We start from the raw sequence: 20,676 nt of genomic DNA on the forward strand, positions 1-20,676 counted from the left end.
TTGTATAGTCCTCGCGCACACACTTCCGCATCCTCGAGTGCTTTGCTGCTGCCTGAGGTGATCTTCACTTTTGGCGTCAGGCGCCAGGATGCGACGTCGAATGTCTTGGGCTGAGGATGCACGCTGACAGAACCCCTCCACACCCGTCTTCTACTATTCAACGACTCGCGGATATCCAATACTTCGTCGCATTTATTTTGCTTGTTCTTCAGCCGGCTGGAACGACTTCGAGTACATCATGAAGAGTTGGAACGGGCTGGAGGATGCGACGGCGCCGGTCAAGCCTGGACGGACCCCCACGCGGTGGCGTGCACTGCTTTCTGCGACCTTCATCACACTCGTGTGCCTCGCGGCAGTGGATACCATCTTCCCTGAATTGAAGAACTGGGATCTGTCCTCATTTCTAGACATTGAGCCTGCGTTGCATCATGCTGCTTTTGAGTGGTCCGAGGTATGTTGAGAGAGTGTTCCCTGAGCGTCGCACCGCACACGTGGTTCTGCAGCCACCCTGGCCCGCATCTTATCAGATCGAATGATAGCCTCGACCCAAGTCGCACAGCAGGTGGTTACTCTACTTCCGGGAGATGTCTTGGGCGCATGCCGGAGCACCACAGACGACCTTCGTCATCAAAAGGCTCAATGAAAAATATGATTGTGATTGGTGGCCTGACCAGATCCCATTCCGGCTCACCAGCATGTCGCTCCAGCCAATGTCCCAGCACCGTATCAACATAAGCGAACCGCAGCTCTCTACAATCTAGTCTAACAAGCCTGCTTCAGCATCACAATATCGACTGGTGGATGCAAGACTGACCAAGCTCCAGATCACACCGAGTGAGCATCTAGAATTCCACAAATGCTTTGGCCAATTTGAATGCGCAAAACTGAGCCTGCCACTGGACTACTTCAACGGGACCTACCCTGGTCATACTGTGAGCATTGCTATCGTCAAGTTACCCGCCAAAGTATCCGTAGATGATCCCCGGTATGGTGGCCCGGTCTTGTTCAACCCTGGCGGGCCCGGAGGATCAGGTACATCAGTTGCGCTCTTCTTAGCAGGAGGGCTACAACAGATCATAGACTCTAACGTCGAGACTTTCACCCCATCGCCTGACGCAAGATACTTCGACATCATCGGCTTCGACCCTCGTGGAATTGGTTGGACAGAGCCAGTCGCTCGATGCATGCCAAATCAGCCTTCTGTGTTCTCTTGGAGTTTGAGGGAAGAGACCGAGGGCCTTGTTGGAAGCTCGGATGCAGCCCTTGGTAGACTTTGGTCCATGCAACATGCCTTTGGCGCATCCTGTAAGCTTGCCGAGGAAACACAAGGGGGACCGGATATTAAGCAGTACATGTCTACTGCGTTCGTTGCCAGAGACATGTTGGAGATCACTGAAAGGCATGCCGAATATGTGGCGAAGGAAGTCATTCAAAAGGCTGCACAAAAGGCTGGCAAGCGTCTTGGATGCCACCGCCCCAAATATGTTCCCGGAGAAAGCAAGCTGCAGTACTTGGGCTTTTCTTACGGGACTTTCCTCGGATCTACATTCGCGTCCATGTTCCCGGACCGTGTTGGACGTATCATCCTCGATGGAGTCGTGAGTTCGTACGACTACACGCACTCGATGGGTAACGGAAGTCTTGTAGACGTCGAAAAGGCCATGACTTCTTTCTATACATTTTGCTACAATGTGGGTCCCAATAGATGTCCTCTAGCCACTGCCAACTCAAGTGTTCTCGACATAGAGGAGCGCACGCAAAACATTATCGCATCGCTATACCACAACCCGCTTCCCATCGTCTCGGCAGAAGGCCCAGAACTCCTCACTTGGTCCACCATCAAATTAATTCTGTTCAGCGCTACCTACCAGCCGCGCCTCACATTTGAGTTCGTAGCCGCCAGCCTATACGCCATTGAACAAGGAGTTGGTAGGGAAATCAACGAGATCGCCGGAACCTTGCGCTACAACCACGTATTCTCCTGTCCTGTCGACGGCAGTGAACCACTCGAACAACCAACTTCCCCTGTTGCCACGACAGCCATCCTATGCAGCGACGGAATCGACCAAACCCATCTGACTAAAGAAGAGTTCGCCGCATACTGGGATATCATGGACGAAGTTTCGCCGAACTTTGGTTCCTATTGGTCCATGCTACTGATGCAATGCGCATCTTGGAAGATCAAAGCTAGTTACAAGTTTGACGGTCCTTGGGGTGCAAATACATCGCATCCTATCCTCTTCATCAGCAATACGGCGGACCCGGTTACACCTCTTCGCAGCGGACGCTATATGCATAGTCTATTCCCTGGCAGCAGCCTCATGATTGGCGATCACGCGGGACATTGTTCGATGTCGGCGCCTGACCCTTGTATCTTAAGTCGCGTGAATACGTACTTTCAGACGGGTGAGCTGCCGTCGCCAGGGACGGTGTGTGTGCCGCCACCCAGTGAGTACAGTCTCAACTCAACGGATCCGGATAGTCCTTTCTACGACCCTACTTTGGGGAGTGCAAATTTGGCTGATATGCAGGATGATGAGGAGAGTTGGATTCGGCTGCGCGATGCTGGTGAGTCGTTACAGAGGCAGGCTGTTGCGAGTGGCATGTTTGACATGAACCTTCCGGGTGGTTCAAGGGCAAAGCGCGTTATGCAAAACATGTTGAAGGGTCGTTATTAGGCTGGGAGTACATATGGTTGTATGGAGATGCTTTTCATTTCTATCTCGAAGTCCCAAGTGACTCATGTGGATATGGCTCATCCCTGACCCAGAACATGGCAACCAAACTTCGGCGTCACGCACATCAGTCTGCATTCAAAACCATATCATCAAAGAAGAAGTTACCCTACTCTTCATGATTAACCCCCATTCCGATATTCCTTCTCCAGATACTCCACCTCGAGGTCTTGATTTCCCACTTGCTTCCTGAATTCCCTCGTATACCACTCCCAATGATCTGTCACTTGATACGGTGCCTCCGAGATGATCAGTGTTTCCAAAGCAGGGAAAATCCGCAACGTACGCATGTTCTGTTCGATAGGCTCGCGGAGTCCCATGGCTGGATCTTCAGATTGAAAGGCATCCCAATCAATATCGATATGCCTGATCAACCTTAGCTGTAACGGCGTACACCGCTTCCGGAGTTTCGAGAGGTCGGATAGGTCGAACTCGCGATGTATGAAGCGTGCAACAGGGTAGAAGTGTATTGCGAAGTAGGCATGTGCGGTTTCGGCGAAGATTTGTCGTGATGTACGAGATAAGTCGAGGCGATCCCAGTAGAAATGGGATTCGTGTTGCCAACTTCTTGCGCTGAGGTCTAGGGCTATATTGAATATCTTGTTACGGATCTCAGCCGGCAGACACAAGAGAGGCGAATGGAGTTGGTTGCGCTGAGCACTGTTGGCGGTTAGCACTCCATGCTCAGCTGCGCACTATTTCTAGTGAGGTATGAAACTAACATTGCGAGACAATCGGCGCTGGGTACGAGATTGGGTGGTCCTTTGCATTCGTTCATTTCGAAAGATGTGCAGGTTGGCGGGGTGTGAGTTGGGAGGCAGGAGTTTCAGATCAGCCGAATTGGAGTGAAGTTGTTAAGGAAGTTGAGGGCGTAGGTTGAAGAGGTGGTTGAGATTCACACATGATATACGGCGATGTGATTCACGCCGCTAGTGCATGGAATACCAGTCACGCATGATAAGTTAAACCATAGGTTACTTTCTTTCGTCATATTAGTCGTTCTCCCGCGTCCACAGTATCAGCACTACCTTTGAGTCAGCCGTAGCAGGATCGAATTCGGTTCGCCTATCCTTCGCGACCAGACTTCACGAACCCACACGCAGGAATCGACGCATTGGCATCACTTGTCAGCATCCATCCTAAAGCGCCATATACACCCTTCATCTTGCTGGGTCTCGATGGCTATGCATTCGGGATCCATTGCGGAGTGCTCAAGTCCTCATACATGGTGTACGTGAACTTTAACCGCGGATTCTCCATCCAACCCCTAAGCCGAATTTCGCACAACAGTCGAGGTCTCGTCTCTTCGGGTGCCCCGGAAATATGTAATCGCCTCAGCCCGCTGTGCGCAAATGGACAGTATTTACCTGGTTTTAGGCCCACTGCGTGATACCAGCTAAAAGCAAGGGCCCCCAGCATACGGAATTGAGACGGTGTGATCGGCAGTACGAGCCCTGATCTACGCGGCGGGAGTTTAACCACTGATAGCGTGACGCAGTGATATGGTAGCAGTCTCAGTTCGAAGTACGCGGCGGCGGTCTCAGCGAAGACCTCGCGCGAGGATCGAACAAAGAACATACGATCCCAAAAGTAGAGTTCTTCGTGATGCCACCGCCATATCTCCGTAGGGACGAGTTCAAGCGTGTAGGCGTATATCTTGTTACGAACCTCAGCTGGTAATCGCAGGAGAGGTGACTGGATTTTATTGCGTTGAGCGCTGTTGACTGTTAGCGCCCCTCTTCGTAGAGAGTGAGGTAATGCGTGAGCAACTTCCTGTTCGATGAGATTATCCTTACATTGCGAGGCATGTTGCGTTAGGCACGAGAGTAGGCGGGCCTTTGACATTAGGTGTAACAATGGGCGGTGCAACACCGTTGTTAACATAGGCGTGATGACAACGGGCCAACGTTGGGTCGAAGGGTTGAAGATTGAGGAACGACATTCTGACTGCGGAAAATGTCGAAGGTGCAAGGTGACGGAAGGTTCAGGGGAAAAGCTGTGGAGGTGAAGGCGCTAGTACTTTATCGGTTAGTCACACATGTGAGGTACCTAGGTAGCACAAAGCACCGCTCAATCTCGCACATCAACAGCCCGCTCTTTTGTATTCACTACATGTTATCCAGGCGGCTACTGTAAGTCATACACGAGGGTCTACCGCTGTAGAAATGATCAGTGTTTGTGCGTGTTCGAGCTAGCCTCAGGAGGCAAATACTGACTGAAACCTGCTTCACCCATTGTAGCCTACATTGAGATAATATCATACAAAGTAGACCTCGGGACGATCTGATGTCTACGTAGGCTCCTAAGCGTTCATTTTCTTTTTATCTCTAGATGAGATGCAGTAAAAAAGGCTCGCTAGCTGGTGACCAGCACTTAACAAACGAAAACATATTCAAGCTGACAGCGTACTTATAGCCATGCAATACAGCACTCATCGTCTTTACAACTCTCTCATGCTCGTGACCACCTTCTTCGCACCACGTTTCTTCCCCGCCGCTCGAGCTCTTACCCTCCGCTTAACATGCTGCTCCCAAGCCGCTTTACCGGCAAGACCTAACAAGAATGCCGCACCCATGATGATCAGCGTCCCGCCTACCACGTCAAAATCGGTAAGATCATCCACGAAGGTCTTGTATATGAAGTTCACTAGAAGGACAAATAATGAGATGATCACAATGGCGCCAAAGTTGGTCGACATCTGTACAAAAGTGGGAGGTGGCGATGGGAGTCTACTTGGTTGTATCGTATCTTGTTTGAGACAAAGTGGATTCGTTGACGATGCGTGGCGGGTGCGGTGAACTTTATCATGAGTCGCGTTGTGTGGTTGTTCATCCAAGGCACATGCCGAAGTCACAAGTATGACAGCAGATATCATCCCAAACACATGAGCATGACGAACAAGCGTATGAACACAAACGTCGATTTAACAAGAGACTACTATACAGCCAATCCAACTTCGTAACGCCCAGTCACGCCGCGACCCAATTTTGCGTGACAAATATGCACTCCAGATACGATTCCCAACAAATCCAAACATGCAAGTCAAAGCATCTACTCGTCATCCTCTTCCTCCTCCTCACTATCCTCATCCATACCCTCCGCAGCCTCAACCTGGAAACTAGGCGCCTGATCCACACCCAGATAGCTATCACTAACGAGATAGCACGTCAACTCATGGCTACCCGGCTTCTCGAGCGTAAACTCAAGCACAGTCTCCAACTTCCTCAGAATAGGCACCTTCTTAATCGCAAGCAGCGTGTGTTCCTTCTGGTCACCCACAACCAGCCACCAGCTCTCCGTCTTGTCGGCCGGGTAGAACGGCGCGTGAACCTCCATCTTGGGCTCCTCGTCTTCCTCGATGTTGCGCGTGATGCGTACCTTGAGTTGGGCGGGCGAGTTGGAAGCGATGGATTCGGGGTCGACGAGTTCGTGCTCGATTTCGATGTTAGGGTAGAAGTTGTTTGTGAAGTTTGCAATGTCGGCGAGTTGGCGTTGGTCGACGTCGAGTGCGGAGATGAGCTTCTTGTAGTCTGGGTTCTCGTCTTCGTCCATGGCGTTGATGAAGTCGTCGACGTCGTTGATGCCGAATTTTTGGGCGGCTTTGATGGTGTCGGCGTCGAAGTGGGGGATTTGCTTGAGAGGAGAGTCCTTCTGCCACATTGCTTGCACGACCATCTGGGAGAGTTCCATGGCGGACATGGCGTTGAGATGAGCCTCGGATGAGAGAACGTCGACACTTGCGCTGAGGATGTTGAGGACCTTTCGCAGGACGACTTCTTGGTCCTTGGCCAGGTCGACGGGGAGCTGCATGCGTGAGAAGTGAGCCTGCAGAAGAACGAAAGCCTTGAAATGCGGCGTCTCGAAGTTGGGTTCCTGCATCTTGAAGGGAACGCGGTCGTAGATGCGCTGGAGGATGTGGTCCTCGTGCCTCCGTATTTGGATGTCTTCGAATTCAGTGGCGGCTGTGATGATCTCCAGTACACCCTTGAGACTTGTCCTGCCGTTGAGCGACATCATCAAGGTCTGCATGGTGATGAAAGAGATGTTGTAGTACGCCGCAATCATGCACGGGTTCAGAGGTGTGATCGCATCCTCGTCTTCGTCGTGCTCGATGAGGTTGGCATCGGTTAGCTCCTTCAGGGTCGACTCAACCATGTCGGACAAGTGCGCGCTAAGTCCCTCGTGCGACGTGTCGTGGAGATTGTAGTAGCTGGGGTTGGCGAGTAAACGGCGGTAGAAGTATGTGTATGTTGACCAATCGACAGCTTCTTGTGTTGACTCAATCGTCTTCGCGCTGATCTCGGCAACAAAGGCGTCGTGAAGGTAGTCGGGAAGGTAGCTCTCAATTGGAAGAGCCTCGTTAAGGAACTTCTTATAGTATTCTCGCTTCACCGCAGGCAGCATAAGCACACCCTTCGCTGACTTGTCCAGTCCTACTCTGCCGGCCTTGCCGAACATCTGCAGGATATCGCTAATGGGGTAGTCCACGTATCGATGTTCGCGGCCCTCGTAGAATTGAGTGCCTTGAACGATGACGAGATGAGCACCGCTGTCAATTTCCCAGCAAGAGTCGCGCGATACGATGAGCACCTGGATCGCGCCAACCTTAAAGAGATGCTGAACAGCCTTCTTGTCGAAAGAGTTGAGGGCCTCGTGGAAGTATCCGATACCATGAGACAGCGACGAAGCCAGCGCTTGCTCGTTGATCTTCTCAAGGATAGGTTGAATCTCAGATACTTCAACGTTGAGAAAGCGATCCTCGTCTTCGTCAGCTATGCAAGCGTTGAGGAGGTCAGCAGCAGAGTTCCTGGCTTGCTTCCTGTTCGGGACGAAAACCATGGCCGGCTTGTCTGGAGACATTTGTGTGATGGCAGAGTAGGTCGGCCTTGCCATAGCCATCATCAAGGATGGGAAATGGGGGATCGTGAACGACTGAATCTTCAACTCAAGCGGTACTGCTCGGATAGCCGGGCTGAAGTTGTAGATGGTGTGCTTGGTTGCACCGATCCATTCGCCAATATCTCGTGCGTTTGACAACGACACGCTCAATCCAACGATGCGCAGCTTCGACTCTAGCTGTGTTGCCATTGCTTGCATACGGGAGACAACAATCTCGTAAACGTGACCATTGGTGCCACCAAGCATGTGCAGCTCATCAGCGATTAAGAGAGAGACGGACTGAACATTCTTCCGGCGCTGCCATTGACGGGAGAGTGAGTCCCACTGCGAAGGAGTGGCAAGAATGAGATCACCCCTCTCAAGCAATCGCAGGTCTGCCGTAGTCTCACCAGTGAGCTTGACAACGTCCTTTCCTCCACTGAGACCGGTCAACCGCTCATTCCAGTTCTTGTACTGGTTGTCGACGAGCTCTTGGAATGGTGCTAGGTAGACAATGCGGCCTTCGTTGTTGGTAGCCCAGTGTCGCAAAATGGCAAACTCGGCGCAGATGGTCTTGCCAATGCCTGCCGATGCGCCAATGAGAGCATTGTCATCTGTGGTGTACAAGGTGTTGAAAGTCTGTGTTTGGACCTTGTTGAAGCGACCGATGTTTTCGTACAAGCCCATGTATTCCTTCCTCTTCAGGGCAGAAACAGGCAGAGGTTGCAGATCCAGAACGGGAGTGTGGGCAGGGAATTTCGCTGGCAGAATAAGCTTTTGGAAAGAGACAGCGAGCTTGGTCTCAGATGCCATCCATCGGTCGGAAAGAACCGTGATGAAGTAGTTGGGTGGCATGGGCTCATCGATGGGCACAGTCATCTCCAGCAGATGTTCGTTGGCGTCGCCATCGGAGTAGTCCCTTCGGAGGATGAAGGTGTCGTGGAACAACACCTGCTCACCGTCACAGTCCTCGACCAAGATCCAGAATGCCTCTGAGGCTCCGTGCAGCTCTGTGTCCCAAACGAAGTCAGGTCGTATTGTCAGCTCCAGACGGAGTAGTGACCTTGTAACTGGCCTGGGTGTCGCTTCGATCTGGAGGCGCGGGAACTTCTCTACCAGACCACAGACAAGTTTGCCAGCCTTGGGCATACCCAACAGCTCACCCATGCTTGGCGGGTCGAGGCCGAAGTAGCTCGACCAGCTGACGTCGATTCGCTCAGCCTTTTGCACAATGTCGCGGGGGCACGTGGGGAATTGGCGCAGAGGGGTCATAGTTGGCCACATACGCTTCTCAGCCATCTTGCACATGTCGAGAGCCAGCTTAGCGACTTGCGACCAACCCTTCTTGAGACAGATCTCAAAGATGGCGCGGAGAATACGTCCAGCGGATTGCGTAACGTAGACCAGGTCAGCCATCAGCGCCAATCCTTCCAGTTTAAGGCGAGAGATATAAGCTTGGAGCAGGACATTGATCTTGGCTTGGGCTTCCTCGAAGCTCTCCTTGACTGGAATCGGGACCTTTCCTAGTAGCTTCGCAAGCTCAAGCTTCTCATCTTGACGGACCGGGATGTACTTGAACTCCTCACTGAGTGCAAAGACGCGGAAAAGCTCGATAGCGCTGATACCGGGTTGGATATGCATGTTGTACGTCGCCATGGAGTTGTGGGTGATGTAGTAGTGGGAGGCGATTCTTCCAAGCTCGGTTGGGTTGAGCGCACCAGATTTCCTGTCATACTTGACAAGACTGCATTTCTCCAGGACATGTGCAGCGGCGTGAACAAGGTCCACACGTCTTTGCTCGAGCACAGTATCATTCTCGTACTCTGGTCCAACCCGGTAGAGAGCAGGTGAACGGAGCATTCGGACAAAGAGGTACGTGTAGCCGAGCCAGTCCACCGCTTCGTCCCTGTTGCGCACGTTACCCAGAACAATCTCAGCGTTGAGGTTATCTGCAAGCTTGCTGATGAGCTGCGACTCGATAGGCAACTGTTGGTTGAGCAGGGATAGGTAGTACTGAATCTCCGACTGTGTGGTGATGATGATACCCTCTCCGTAAGTATCGTATTGAGGTCGACCGGCACGACCCAATATCTGCAGGACATCCTGAGGACTAAGTTCGACCCAGCTACCCTTTTCGGGGGAGTAGATCTGCGTTCCCTTGATAATGACGGTATGCGCGGGCAAGTTGACACCCCAAGCCAGTGTTGCTGTGCACACAAGGACTTGGATAGAGCCATCGGCGAACAGATCCTCCACGGAAGTACGATCAGCTCGCGACATACCAGCGTGATGGATACCGAAACCATAAGGCATGACGTCCTTTAGGTCCGCGTTTTGAACTGACTCAGATTCTTCTCTCAAGATCTCCCGACTGGCAGCATCTGACCGAAGAATCTTGCCTATTGACTCTTCCTCGAGTGCTTTGTCACGAATGTACTTCGCAGTCTTGGCGGTTTCCTTTCGGGAGTGCACGAAGATGAGCATCTGATTGCGATGTTCGCCAACCTGTTCCAAAACCTTGGTATAGCAAACGTCGTTCATCGTCTTGAGTTGTTTGATGGCCTTCTTGTCTGTAACACCAATGAACTCCTGCTTCAACGGACACGGTCGGAAAGTAGCGTCAAAGTGGAAGAGACCCTTGTCTGGGTCAATGCGGAGGAAGCTCGCAACGTCGCGGTAGTTGGGAAGAGTGGCACTCAATCCGACAATGCGCACATGATCACCAGTCTGCTCGCTGCGTCGCAGAGTTCTGCTGACGATACTCTCGATGACCGGACCACGGTCGTCGTGAAGAAGATGAATCTCATCAATACAGATGAGGCGAACGAGGTTGATGTAGCTGGTATCAGTAGCCTTGCGGGTGATGACATCGTACTTCTCAGGGGTGGTGACGATGATCTGAGTTTCCGCGATTTGCTGCTTGGTGAGCTGGCGATCACCGGTAAGTTCAGAGACCTTGATGCCGTATGGCTCCAGACGCTTGCCGAAGTTACCGACTTGCTCAGCCACAAGAGCCTTGAGTGGGGCGATGTAGATGATCTTGAAGTTGTCAAGCGCAATCTCTCCAGTCGTGGGGTTTCGGTGCTTGCCGATCTCGCGAAGCATTGTCAGCATGGCTACATTGGTCTTTCCAGAACCTGTGGGTGCACAAATCAACATGTTGCCGTCGTCGTTGAACGCTGTCGGGAAGCACTTCGTTTGGATACGGTTGAGCGACTTTGAGTTACCGAAACCTGGACGTGCCCAATCCGGTAGCTCGGAGGTTGGCATCAGTGCTGGCTCGTTGGGGTCGCGCTTCGCTTTCGGCGCAGGGACGTGGATCTCCTCGTAGCCCTTGAATTGACGGCGCGTCGAGCCTTGAGGCAGCTTGACGCTTGCATTAGTCATGAGATGGTTGCCCTGGTCGAACACAATGTTGTCCAGATTTACCATTCGGCTCGATGGTTGCAGACCGCCCACGATACCCTCCGGTTTCGCATCGGCCATCTCCACGTCGTTCGGCGCATCTGGAAGGCTGATATCTTTGAGGTTGAACTTCATCTTATTAGTGCCAGCGTCAGCGCCATCTTCAGCCTTGATGCCAGTCTCTCTTGCGCGCAGCTCTTGCAGAATCCGTTGCTGACCGGCAGCTCTCATCTCCCGCTCGACAGCTGTTCGCTCATCGTTGTCTTCAGCAGCCCTTCGCCACCTCGTAACCCACACGACCCTATCGCGGTTGAGTACGAGTTTCGCAACCAGCTCGTGGTGTTCGTAGTCGAAGAGATCCATCAGGTCGTTCTCAATCTCACGGAGCTCCTTCTCTTCGCCATCTTCCGAGACTCCTGCGAGATGCTTGAGCGCTTCCTGTGTCTTCTCCTGCTGGATATGGGCATCCTCGTATATTTGCCCAATCTGCCGTTGCAGCCAGTAGGCGTCGATCTCGTGTGCGGGTATAAGTTGGTCTGCGCCGTTTGTGCGGTCTGCGGTGGCCGTGTCGCCCTGTATTATCGTCTCTTCGGTATCCGCGAAACCTCCACCCTTCTGGTCTTCGTCCTCGCCGATCTGCTCTATGGGCGCCTCTGCTTCGTCTTCTTCGTCCGAGGAATCGGCGTCTCGCACTTCGAACGTCTGAGGCCCGTCTTCATCCTCCTCTTCGTCATCGAATACGACGGCTACACCTTGGTTGTCGCCCGTGTCAGCGCCGTCGCCGTCTGCCATCTCTTCGTCACCTTCCTCGTCGTCTTGCGCGTCGTAGTCGGTGATCTTCTTGGACAGGTTCATCAGCTCGTTGAATTCCTTTCCGCCCATGGAAGTACCAAGAAGATCGTCCACTTCCTTCTTCTTGTCGAAGTCCTTCATGGTGTCATCCTTGAGGTATTCGAGGACCGCATCGGCCGCACTTCGCGTAGTCGCAGGATCGACATCGCCGAGAGATCTGCTCACGAGGGTTGTGATGAGGTCGAAAGTCTGGCGCGTCGCAGGAGTCCGCGGCTTGTATGTGAGGCCTTCGATATTGAAATCGGCTGTCGCAGTGGCTCCAAAAGCGCTGGTGCCATCGTCCCGTTTCCTCTTGCGCTGCTCTCTCTCAAGAACATCGCCACCCTCATTCAAGTTTCCGCGCTCAACGCCAGGTCCCTTGAGCTTCTTTGTCGCCTGCGCATTTGCGCTGTCACGCGCTGTGCGTCCGCCCATGTCTCTAATGTTGATGCGACCTGCCAGCGACTCGGGGTCGCCAGTGTGCTCATCCTTCCCGCGGTGTGTGAAACGTCTGTCGGCCTGCAAGACCAAATTTGACATGGCCGCATACTTGTACTGCCCGAGGTTCTTCTGGTCGTTCGACATGGTCGCGGTGGGTATCGTGGGTTTGCGCGGCTTGCGCTTTTGGGATCGCCTTCTCTAGTCGGCGGCGCGCAAGTTAAGGACTGTGTGCGGCGAATTATTGTGTCGCCGTGTCCTCTAAAATGAAGAAAAGGAAAAGGCCGTGCGATTGATATAGGTCGGGCTGTGGGCGCGCCCTAGGGTTGGTTATATAGTGAGAGCGCTGGAGGCAACGACCCGAGAAAAATGATAGAGCTCCCGACAGGCAGCTAAGCACGCACGTGCCATGACCATTCATCATGACCCTTCCACATCCCATACGCGTAATCCGCAACTAGTATCCTTCGAATGCTAAATGGGTATCATAATTTGCTTCGAGGATAACTGAACTCGTTTTATTATCGCGATACTACATTTGCAGCTGTATGATACATGTCGAAGGTGTACAATGGACAACGCATGTTTTATCATCCCGGGTATTGCAGCACAAGAGACGCGTCGATAGCCCTATCATCTGGGCATATGCACTGCTATGTTGCAACGAAGGTATAGATGCAGATAAACACGAAGCTACGCCCTCTACAGTGGACTGGCCTCCAGCCATGAGTTCCTCATCTTCTATCTTGCGCCTACACGCGCCAGCAAACAACTCCTATGCTTATGCTGATATACACTTCATCTCCTGACACCGATCACCCCGTCAAACGATTCAACCCCCCTCAGCCTTCTTCTTCTTCTTATCCTCTATCAACTCGCAGTTATCCTCCGGCACCTCATCGTACTTGTCCACCAAGAACTCCAAGATATCCTCGCTCAAATCACCCTGCACCGTAATCTCCTCGCCGCCACCCGGGATCTTGGTGACACTTGACCCCGTCGCGAACTTCTTGCCAAAGTCCTTGGCCACCTTCTTGATGTCGAGACCAAACGCTTCTAGACCCTGTACGGCGGTGACGTATTTCCGCTTGTTGCGCTCGATGCGCTTGATGAGGATCTTGGACGACGCGCGCGTCTCGGCTGCTCGTGCTTCGGCGGTTGCGGCTTTGGCGGCTTTCTTCTGGGCGTCCTTTTCGGCGCGTTTTTGGGCGTCGACGGAGAGGGAGGCCATGTTTTGCTGTAGCGCTTCTGGAGAGGGGTCAGTAGACCGTATTTTGTATATCGCAATGGCGCGCCATAGGCTTCCCAATATGGTTGACTCTACGTACCTGCTGAGTACAGCTTCGCGTGCAGATCTGGATGCGCCTCTTCTAGCCATTCCTCACACTTCTTCGTTGTGCCGCCAAACTCGCAGTACTATGGGTTGGTCTTGTCAGTCGCGATTTCCCTTACAACGCGTCTCGGTGTCATACCTACTTCAGGTGGTAGACTGCATACTGCTTCTTGTTAGCCCTAGTCGCAATGGAGTGTGGGAATGCTTGCCTCCGCAGTAGACGACGGGCTTCGGTAACGCGTCGGCTGACATTTTGTGCAGTGCGATATGCTTCAGACTCTCAGGTACCTTGAGGTCACAAAGAGTGGTGCGTTGAGTGGTGAGACTGGGTGTCGACGCGATGCTTGGGAAGAGAGAGCTTGGTGGGGCAGAAAGCCCGCGTGGCGGGGTATGCGAAGCGCAAGGGTCCTTCAACGCGAGTGACGCCCGCGGACTTTCACCAAACAGCCACCTCATCCAAGGGAAGGTCGACTGAGTTATTAGATATTTGGTCGTGGCTGCTCATTACTTCCCACAACTACTTCATCTGGTTCTGCAGGATACGAATCTTCGGCTCCATCCGTATCTCAGCCCAGTAACCTCTCAACAGGCTATTCCTCAGCAACCCTTCCAGCCCATGCCATGTTGCTGCAATCTTCGACGCCCACCTATCTTGCGAAGTGGCCCTATCCGAGTGCTCGACTAGCAAGCCACTTTCTTCTCCCGGTTTCAGAAGCCTGACTCCGCCAAATCCATACACAGTATGAACCACTTCCCAGCTACCTATAACCTTCTCCGGGCTCTCGGCAAGAACATAGTCGAACTTGATCCAAAACATTGGGTCCAACAGGACGTTTGGGTCTTCAGTCTTGTCGTATGTCCATGTTCTGCTGTTCAAAGTGTCCTGTGCTTCAAGGACATCGAGCACTGTCTGCGGTCCTCTGTGGCTCTCGAGGAATCGCGTGACGCCTGTCTGACAAGCAAGGTTATCGAAGTATACGTTGAAGTGATTTTTAGTCGGGTGCTCCATCTCCTTGTGTAGCGTGTGAAGGGCCTCGCCTCCGGGATAGTTGAGACTGGAGATACCCAGAATCGCAGTGGATGCAATGAAGGATACCAGGACTGATCCTAGTAAAGCTAAACTTAGAGTAGCGTATACGACCGACTTTGTTCTGCGGTTCCAGATCCAGGCTGCTCCATCGGCAGCCACGGCAGTCAAACCTGGAATCACGTAGAGGATGAAGCGCCATTCCTTGTGCGGAAGGAAGCTGTACAACCCCACAAAGCTAAGCAGTGGAACAAGAACATCCAGGCTTCGTCTAGATGTCGATGTGTTAATGACCGCAACCGGTATGCAAAGCAAATAGGTTGCGGGGTTCAGCAGTAATCGTGGCAAGGCATTTGCAAAGTAGTAATGCCATGGCGAGACACCCCAGTCAGCTGAATGCCCTTGTATAGTGTTGTAGTAGAATCCCGTCCACTCAGGCCATAGCGGGAAAGATTGCCATAAGAACGAGTCCAGAGGTACAGTGCAGAGTAGGCCAATGACGAGGCCACCAAGTCCAGCTGGGATGATGACGCTTGTGATGGATGTCCTCCGAGTGATGAACAAGTAGATGGTGATTGTTCCCACCAAGATCGCTAGCTCCGAGCGGAAGACTACACCGGCAATCGTGAGCAGATATAAGCACAGCCGGTAGTATCCTGAGATGTTGGAGGTGCTCCATGGTACAGTGTATGCGAGCAACAAGCTTCGCAAGGCCAAATTGCCTAAGTTGATATAAGCCAATAGATGTACGAATCAAGTCGTATGACTTACTGAAAACGAAGGCGAACATATTAGGCAGCGTCCTCGAAGCATAGTAAATAGCATGGAACTGGCTGGCTTGAAAAAGCGCATACCAAACCCCAGCACTAGTACCAAAAGACTTTTGCACGCTCCTCCCAAACGCAACAAGCGAAGCCGCATTAAGCAGTCCAAGTACTCCTCTCACTATCCCCACAATCAGCCTTCCTACCTTCCACGCGATGCCCCTGGGTCTACTCACCGAGCAATTGCACCTGCGCCATATCCCCCAACAACCCAACCACAGGCCTACTCAACCCACTCAAAACCAACGCGCCCGCAAACGTCCTCGGCACGCTCCCCGGAAAACTAACATGATCGTAATTCGCCGTCAAGAACTGATCTGCATTCTCTATAGGTATCCCATGAACGAGAATATCATGTATAGCCTGGACATTGAACGACTCTTCGACTTTGGTGTACGGCGAGACGAACAGGTGTACTAGAACGAAAGTGGGTATGAGGAGGAAGAACGGCCATGTTGAGAGCGCCATGGCATTCGCACAAGTGACAGAGCTTGCGAAAGCTCTGCGGGAATGGAGATGACAGGCGCGACAGTGTTGGTGATAGAGGATGACGACGGACGAATGAAAGGTGTGAGCCCGTTGCTTTTACATCATCGTCCAATCACGTGTCTTCGTGATCCACCACATCCGCCAACCACCCTAGTCGACGCGAAACCTCCCTTCCACATCCGCAACGTCATCCTGCCTTTCTGCCAACGTTCATCACACCAACGACTTCACGCCAATGTCCCTCGCATGATGGAAATCAATCAATGTGCAGTCCCAGCTGTCTACGTCCTCATTTTCTTCCTCGGCTATCCCTCGCAATGGCTGTTGACGCAGTTGGAACCCGCGCCGCTTACGAAGAATGAACTCATCGTGTCGAATGTGACTTTGGTCTTGATATGGATTACGTATACGCAGAGTGTTTTCGTTGATGCAGGGACCATACCCAAGGACTGGACTGTGAAGAAAGAGCTAGGTGCTGAAAAGGGAGACGAACATGGCGATACATCTGGCAAAGAGACAGGTCTGGATATCGCAGGGAAGAGCCGGAAATGGTGTCGGAAGTGCGACGCCGCGAAGCCACCGAGAGCCCACCACTGTAAAGAGTGTCAAAGATGCATTCCCAAAATGGACCACCACTGCCCCTGGACCAACAACTGCGTCAGCCACACCACCTTCCCGCACTTCCTGCGCTTCCTCCTCTACACCACCTTCGGCCTCTCCCTCCTCCAATACTTCCTCTTCATCCGCCTCTCGCACCTCTGGTCCAATCTAGACATGCCCTCCTACCTCGGCCCCACGCCCTTCCAACTAGGCCACCTCTTCGCCGTCCTTCTGACAAACTCAATCACCCTCTTCATCCTCGGCGTCCTCCTGCTGAGAAACCTCTGGTGCCTGGCTATCAACCAAACCACGATCGAAGGCTGGGAAATCGAACGACACAGAACGCTTCTACGCCGTGCGCGCCAATATGGCGGCTATCTACCTAGTCCCGACGGAACCAAGATACGCATCAAGAAACAGGAGTTCCCGTATGATATCGGTATCTGGTCGAATATCGTGCAGGGCATGGATTCGAGGAACCCGCTGCAGTGGTTCAATCCCCTGGCTCCGACACCTAGTTTAAGCAGTGGACTATCTTTTGAGACGAATGGCTTTGAGGACGAGGGCACGGTTTGGCCGCCTCCGGATCCAGATCGGGCGTATAGGAGGAATGCGACGGCGGTGAATGCGGATGCGTTCCGGTTTGCGGAGTCCGATTTGAATGCTGAGGATACGGTGGCCGCGTTCAAGATGAGGCAGGCGGAGGATGCTGTGAGGAGGCGGAGACCGTATGCTAGGGCTGTGGAGAGGGATGCGATGGAAGATGAGATGGATGGGGAGATGAGCAGGGATGAAGAAGACTATGCGTATGGGGATGATGCTAGTGATGATGTGGAGGAAGAAGAGGAGGAAGGTGACAGAAGAATGAATGGTAAAGAGCGGGAAGGTGAGGCAGCTTGGCGAAACTCGGAGGGCGAACGGTTGAAGGATTTTGGGGTGGATGAAGATGTGGAGTTCTACGATGAACAGGACGATGATGTACCTTTGAGCCAACTCATTGCTCGGAGACAGGCCGCAGCTGCGAACAGCCATTAGAAGTGCATATCAAGCATCAATGTCACGTCAATAAGAAGACATACACTTCGATCTGTCGTGAAGTAGATGATATTTGATCAAAAGGATATAACGAATGTTGTAAAGCTCGTGTGAGCAAGAAGAAATATCTAGACCAGCCATCTGGCAAAGCGAAAAGGTATCGTGGTTGCCCATATGTGTCCTGACCTACTCCAGCCAGTCGTAACCTATCAGAGTATTCGTGTACCTCCGATCCAATCCTCATAACCTCAAACATGATCCACCGACTGTGAGCGACAGTTGCGCACTTGTTACAATCTGACCATAGCGAAGGTGTCCTTAACTTCATCACTCCTTCTCCTCCTTCGGGAGAATTTCCTTTCCGGCGATCGGGTTGATATACGACTGCTTCTGCTTCTCGCAATCGTCTGCCTCCTCTTCTGGTTCCTCGCTGATCGCCGGAGCCTGAGACGCCTAGTACTCGTTTCCGTTCCCGTTGTGGACCGTGTAGCCAAAGGCCGTGCCGTCTTCGGTCATTTCGGAGTCGCCGCTCAGTACATGTTGCTGATTCTCGGGACCTGCACCGGGCCCACCGGGCCCTGCGGAACCGAACTGCCCAGTGGGTGGTTTGTTCTGATTTGCGAGGAGGGTCTCGTACCACCAATCAATACCAATAGTTCAGATAAACGTTTCGGCCAAATAGTAGGCAACAAAAGAAGGACAAAGGGGGTATAGGAAAAGTTGGCAGCTTACTTCGCGATACCTGGACAGGTAGATCTTGAGGGCTTCCGAGTAGTTCTCGAAACCGAGCGACGTCATGGCGAAGAGGATGTCCTCGCCATTGACGGTTTTGCGCTTCTCCTGTTGGCACTTTTCGGAGGCTGGCAGCAGAGTCAGTGGCGGTCTCGGACAGGGCTGGAGTGAGACATACCCTCGCTGGTGATGAAGGAGATGAACTCGCTCACGCACTCCTGCATGCATTCTTTCGCCTCTTTGGCGATCTTGGCGTTTTCGGGCAGCGCCATCTTCATGATTCGCGCGACTGGAGCAAAGTTACGTATGTTAGCATCCGAAGCCGTGCTGCTATTCGCGTTTGTGCTCTTTGGCGTCGAAAGGGGCGGGGAAAGGGACGAGTGTGGAGAAGAGGACGACATTTCGCAGGCTGCACGCCGGCCGTTTTCCAGGCACACGGCAGACCTGAGTGGCTGCCGAGTTGCGGTGATTCGACGCAGAGACGCGCGAGTCGAGGAACTGTCGGCATCCAGAGACGCCCGTTGGAGCAATTCGTCGACGTGCAGATGGGAGCGAAACGGTGCGCAAATCAAAACAGCGGGAGGCAGCAAGGGAAATAGACGTACCATTGGCGATTGGAAGCCATCGGTCTTGCTCCTTGACCTCGAATTCGTAACCTATCTGAGCTGTGTTCTCCTCTGTGTTCCTGTCCATGGGCTGTTCTTCGTCAGGCGACTGGACTGGTTCCACACCCTCCTGCTTTGGGGGAGAGGCCGACATATTATCGGTTGCCTGCTCGGAAGCGTATGCGCTGGCGACTATTTCGTTGGCGACCACGTCACTGGGAGAAACGACGGGACAACTTGGCGGCCGAGTATGCAACCTGCGGTCAGTGGTGTAACGAGAGGCCTGGCGAAGGAAGCGGTTAGTGGCATGCAGCGGCCAGCTTGGGATGCAGCTAACGTACGTGGGGAGCTGCGACAGCGGAGAGCACGGCGCAAGGGAGCGTCGAGTGAACTACGGCTCGTGGTGACGCCCGGGGCTACCTGCGATGCTGGCGTCGCACCCACGATGGAGCTGGCAGGGGCGCTTTGCGATAGTGGCAGGCGCGACCGCGATCGGGGCAGTCGCGACACACGGCGGAGTTGGTGTGCTACGGGCGGCGGGCACGATACTGCGTGCGACACTGGCGATTCACAGACCGTGTCTTGCGAGTAGCGGTGGGACGATATGCAGGCGGACCGGCTTGAATCAGGGCGTTATTCGGGCGCAGTTAGGCGTGGCAGTTGTCAATCGAGACTTGACGTCGCGACGTTGGAGCAGTTGGCGACGCGCCTGCCAATAGGAGCGCGAGGAGAAGATGGGGGAAGATGGAGCTTGGACGCGCGATAGCGTTGGTGCGCGGAGAGATGGTGGATTGGGGATTTACCTCGATGGGCGAATCGAATGGTGAGAACGAAGAGAAATTCGGCCGCCCGCACCAATCCCGGCCCGTGCCGAACCAGCTCCCCTCTCACATCATGCCTAGCAACATTGCGCCGCATTCGCTTTCCAACGCGCAGCTTTCTACAATACCGTGCATGTCCTTCGATATTCGGACCGGTCATAGCACCGGCATACCGTCTGTTCGGAACCTGGCCTACTACTGCAGACTCCTCGAGCTAGCTGGCGATCCTGTATGCGAGTCGCATCAGCAGCTCATTCGGCAGCCCTACCAACACCACCCCACGTCCATATCTCTGCCGCGTCTTCACCACTGCAGCCACGGATGACATTCAGCAAGAACGTGTGTTGTCCAAGCCTCTGCTAGCATCATCCCAGGCCGTCGTCGACGTCAGTAGTCTTCGCTGTTCGTTGGGCTCTCGCGCATGTTGCATACAGCCTTGCTCCAGCTTCACTAAGCCAACACGAGATGACGTTCAAGTCAGCCACTAACGACTCGACCCCCGGACCGTTCGTCATTCTCTGTGAAGACTTTGCTGGTAGCCTATGAGCTACGTGTCCGTTTTCATGGGTGAGATGGTGCAGATCAGTGCGTTGCTTTAAGTGGGAGCCGACTGGACAACGCATCTTGCAGAGACCCCTGGGGTTGGGAGCACGTGCCGGGACAACGGTGCAGTCCTAAATCAGTCACTTCATGTAAACACATACGTAGTTGCGAGCTTGTGGGGTCTTTCAGGCTGCATGTGCGGCATCATTGGTAGGATGGTAGCTGAAAGCCCAGCGACCCGGGTCTGTCGTGGCTTGTTCAATCGTGACATTGCAAGATTCTCGTAATTTGTGGGAGGTATAGTACACGATCGATATAGGACTCATTTACTGGCAAGCCTTTCGTTGTCATCAAGAGGCTGTGCTGTTCTGTCGTGGCCT

General features: G+C 53.1%; 7 protein-coding genes across 7 annotated transcripts; 2 read left to right on the top strand and 5 right to left on the bottom strand.

The window, feature by feature from the left end:
- Positions 1 to 238: 238 nt before the first annotated feature.
- Positions 239 to 2,678, top strand: J4E90_009526 (uncharacterized protein; the record flags this gene model as incomplete). Its single annotated transcript, XM_051439045.1, has 2 exons — positions 239 to 451; positions 825 to 2,678. 2 exons carry the CDS (start codon positions 239 to 241, stop codon positions 2,676 to 2,678), a joined length of 2,067 nt encoding a protein of 688 aa, XP_051287122.1.
- A 179-nt stretch (positions 2,679 to 2,857) lies between these two features.
- On the bottom strand, positions 2,858 to 3,417 carry J4E90_009527 (uncharacterized protein; the record flags this gene model as incomplete). Its single annotated transcript, XM_051439046.1, is given in 2 exon segments — positions 2,858 to 3,395; positions 3,413 to 3,417. The coding sequence occupies 2 exon segments, from the start codon at positions 3,415 to 3,417 to the stop codon at positions 2,858 to 2,860; spliced, it is 543 nt and encodes a 180-aa protein (XP_051287123.1).
- A 2,369-nt stretch (positions 3,418 to 5,786) lies between these two features.
- On the bottom strand, positions 5,787 to 12,434 carry J4E90_009528 (uncharacterized protein; the record flags this gene model as incomplete). The annotated part of the gene is made up of 1 exon (XM_051439047.1): positions 5,787 to 12,434. The coding sequence occupies one exon, from the start codon at positions 12,432 to 12,434 to the stop codon at positions 5,787 to 5,789; it is 6,648 nt and encodes a 2,215-aa protein (XP_051287124.1).
- Positions 12,435 to 13,119: 685 nt separating this feature from the next.
- On the bottom strand, positions 13,120 to 13,872 carry TMA22 (Translation machinery-associated protein 22; the record flags this gene model as incomplete). Its single annotated transcript, XM_051439048.1, has 4 exons — positions 13,120 to 13,535; positions 13,616 to 13,703; positions 13,764 to 13,783; positions 13,830 to 13,872. The coding sequence occupies 4 exons, from the start codon at positions 13,870 to 13,872 to the stop codon at positions 13,120 to 13,122; spliced, it is 567 nt and encodes a 188-aa protein (XP_051287125.1).
- Positions 13,873 to 14,137: 265 nt separating this feature from the next.
- J4E90_009530 (uncharacterized protein) lies at positions 14,138 to 15,437 on the bottom strand (the record flags this gene model as incomplete). The annotated part of the gene is made up of 2 exons (XM_051439049.1): positions 14,138 to 15,369; positions 15,419 to 15,437. 2 exons carry the CDS (start codon positions 15,435 to 15,437, stop codon positions 14,138 to 14,140), a joined length of 1,251 nt encoding a protein of 416 aa, XP_051287126.1.
- Positions 15,438 to 16,206: 769 nt separating this feature from the next.
- Positions 16,207 to 17,595, top strand: J4E90_009531 (uncharacterized protein; the record flags this gene model as incomplete). Its single annotated transcript, XM_051439050.1, has 1 exon — positions 16,207 to 17,595. The coding sequence occupies one exon, from the start codon at positions 16,207 to 16,209 to the stop codon at positions 17,593 to 17,595; it is 1,389 nt and encodes a 462-aa protein (XP_051287127.1).
- A 327-nt stretch (positions 17,596 to 17,922) lies between these two features.
- Positions 17,923 to 19,086, bottom strand: J4E90_009532 (uncharacterized protein; the record flags this gene model as incomplete). Its single annotated transcript, XM_051439051.1, has 5 exons — positions 17,923 to 18,025; positions 18,056 to 18,225; positions 18,328 to 18,455; positions 18,506 to 18,616; positions 18,933 to 19,086. 5 exons carry the CDS (start codon positions 19,084 to 19,086, stop codon positions 17,923 to 17,925), a joined length of 666 nt encoding a protein of 221 aa, XP_051287128.1.
- Positions 19,087 to 20,676: the final 1,590 nt, after the last annotated feature.

The sequence above is a fragment of the Alternaria incomplexa genome, assembly GCF_024043165.1.
Source record: "Alternaria incomplexa strain BMP 0042 chromosome Unknown scaffold_16, whole genome shotgun sequence".
In the NCBI taxonomy this organism is placed as follows: domain Eukaryota; kingdom Fungi; phylum Ascomycota; class Dothideomycetes; order Pleosporales; family Pleosporaceae; genus Alternaria; species Alternaria incomplexa.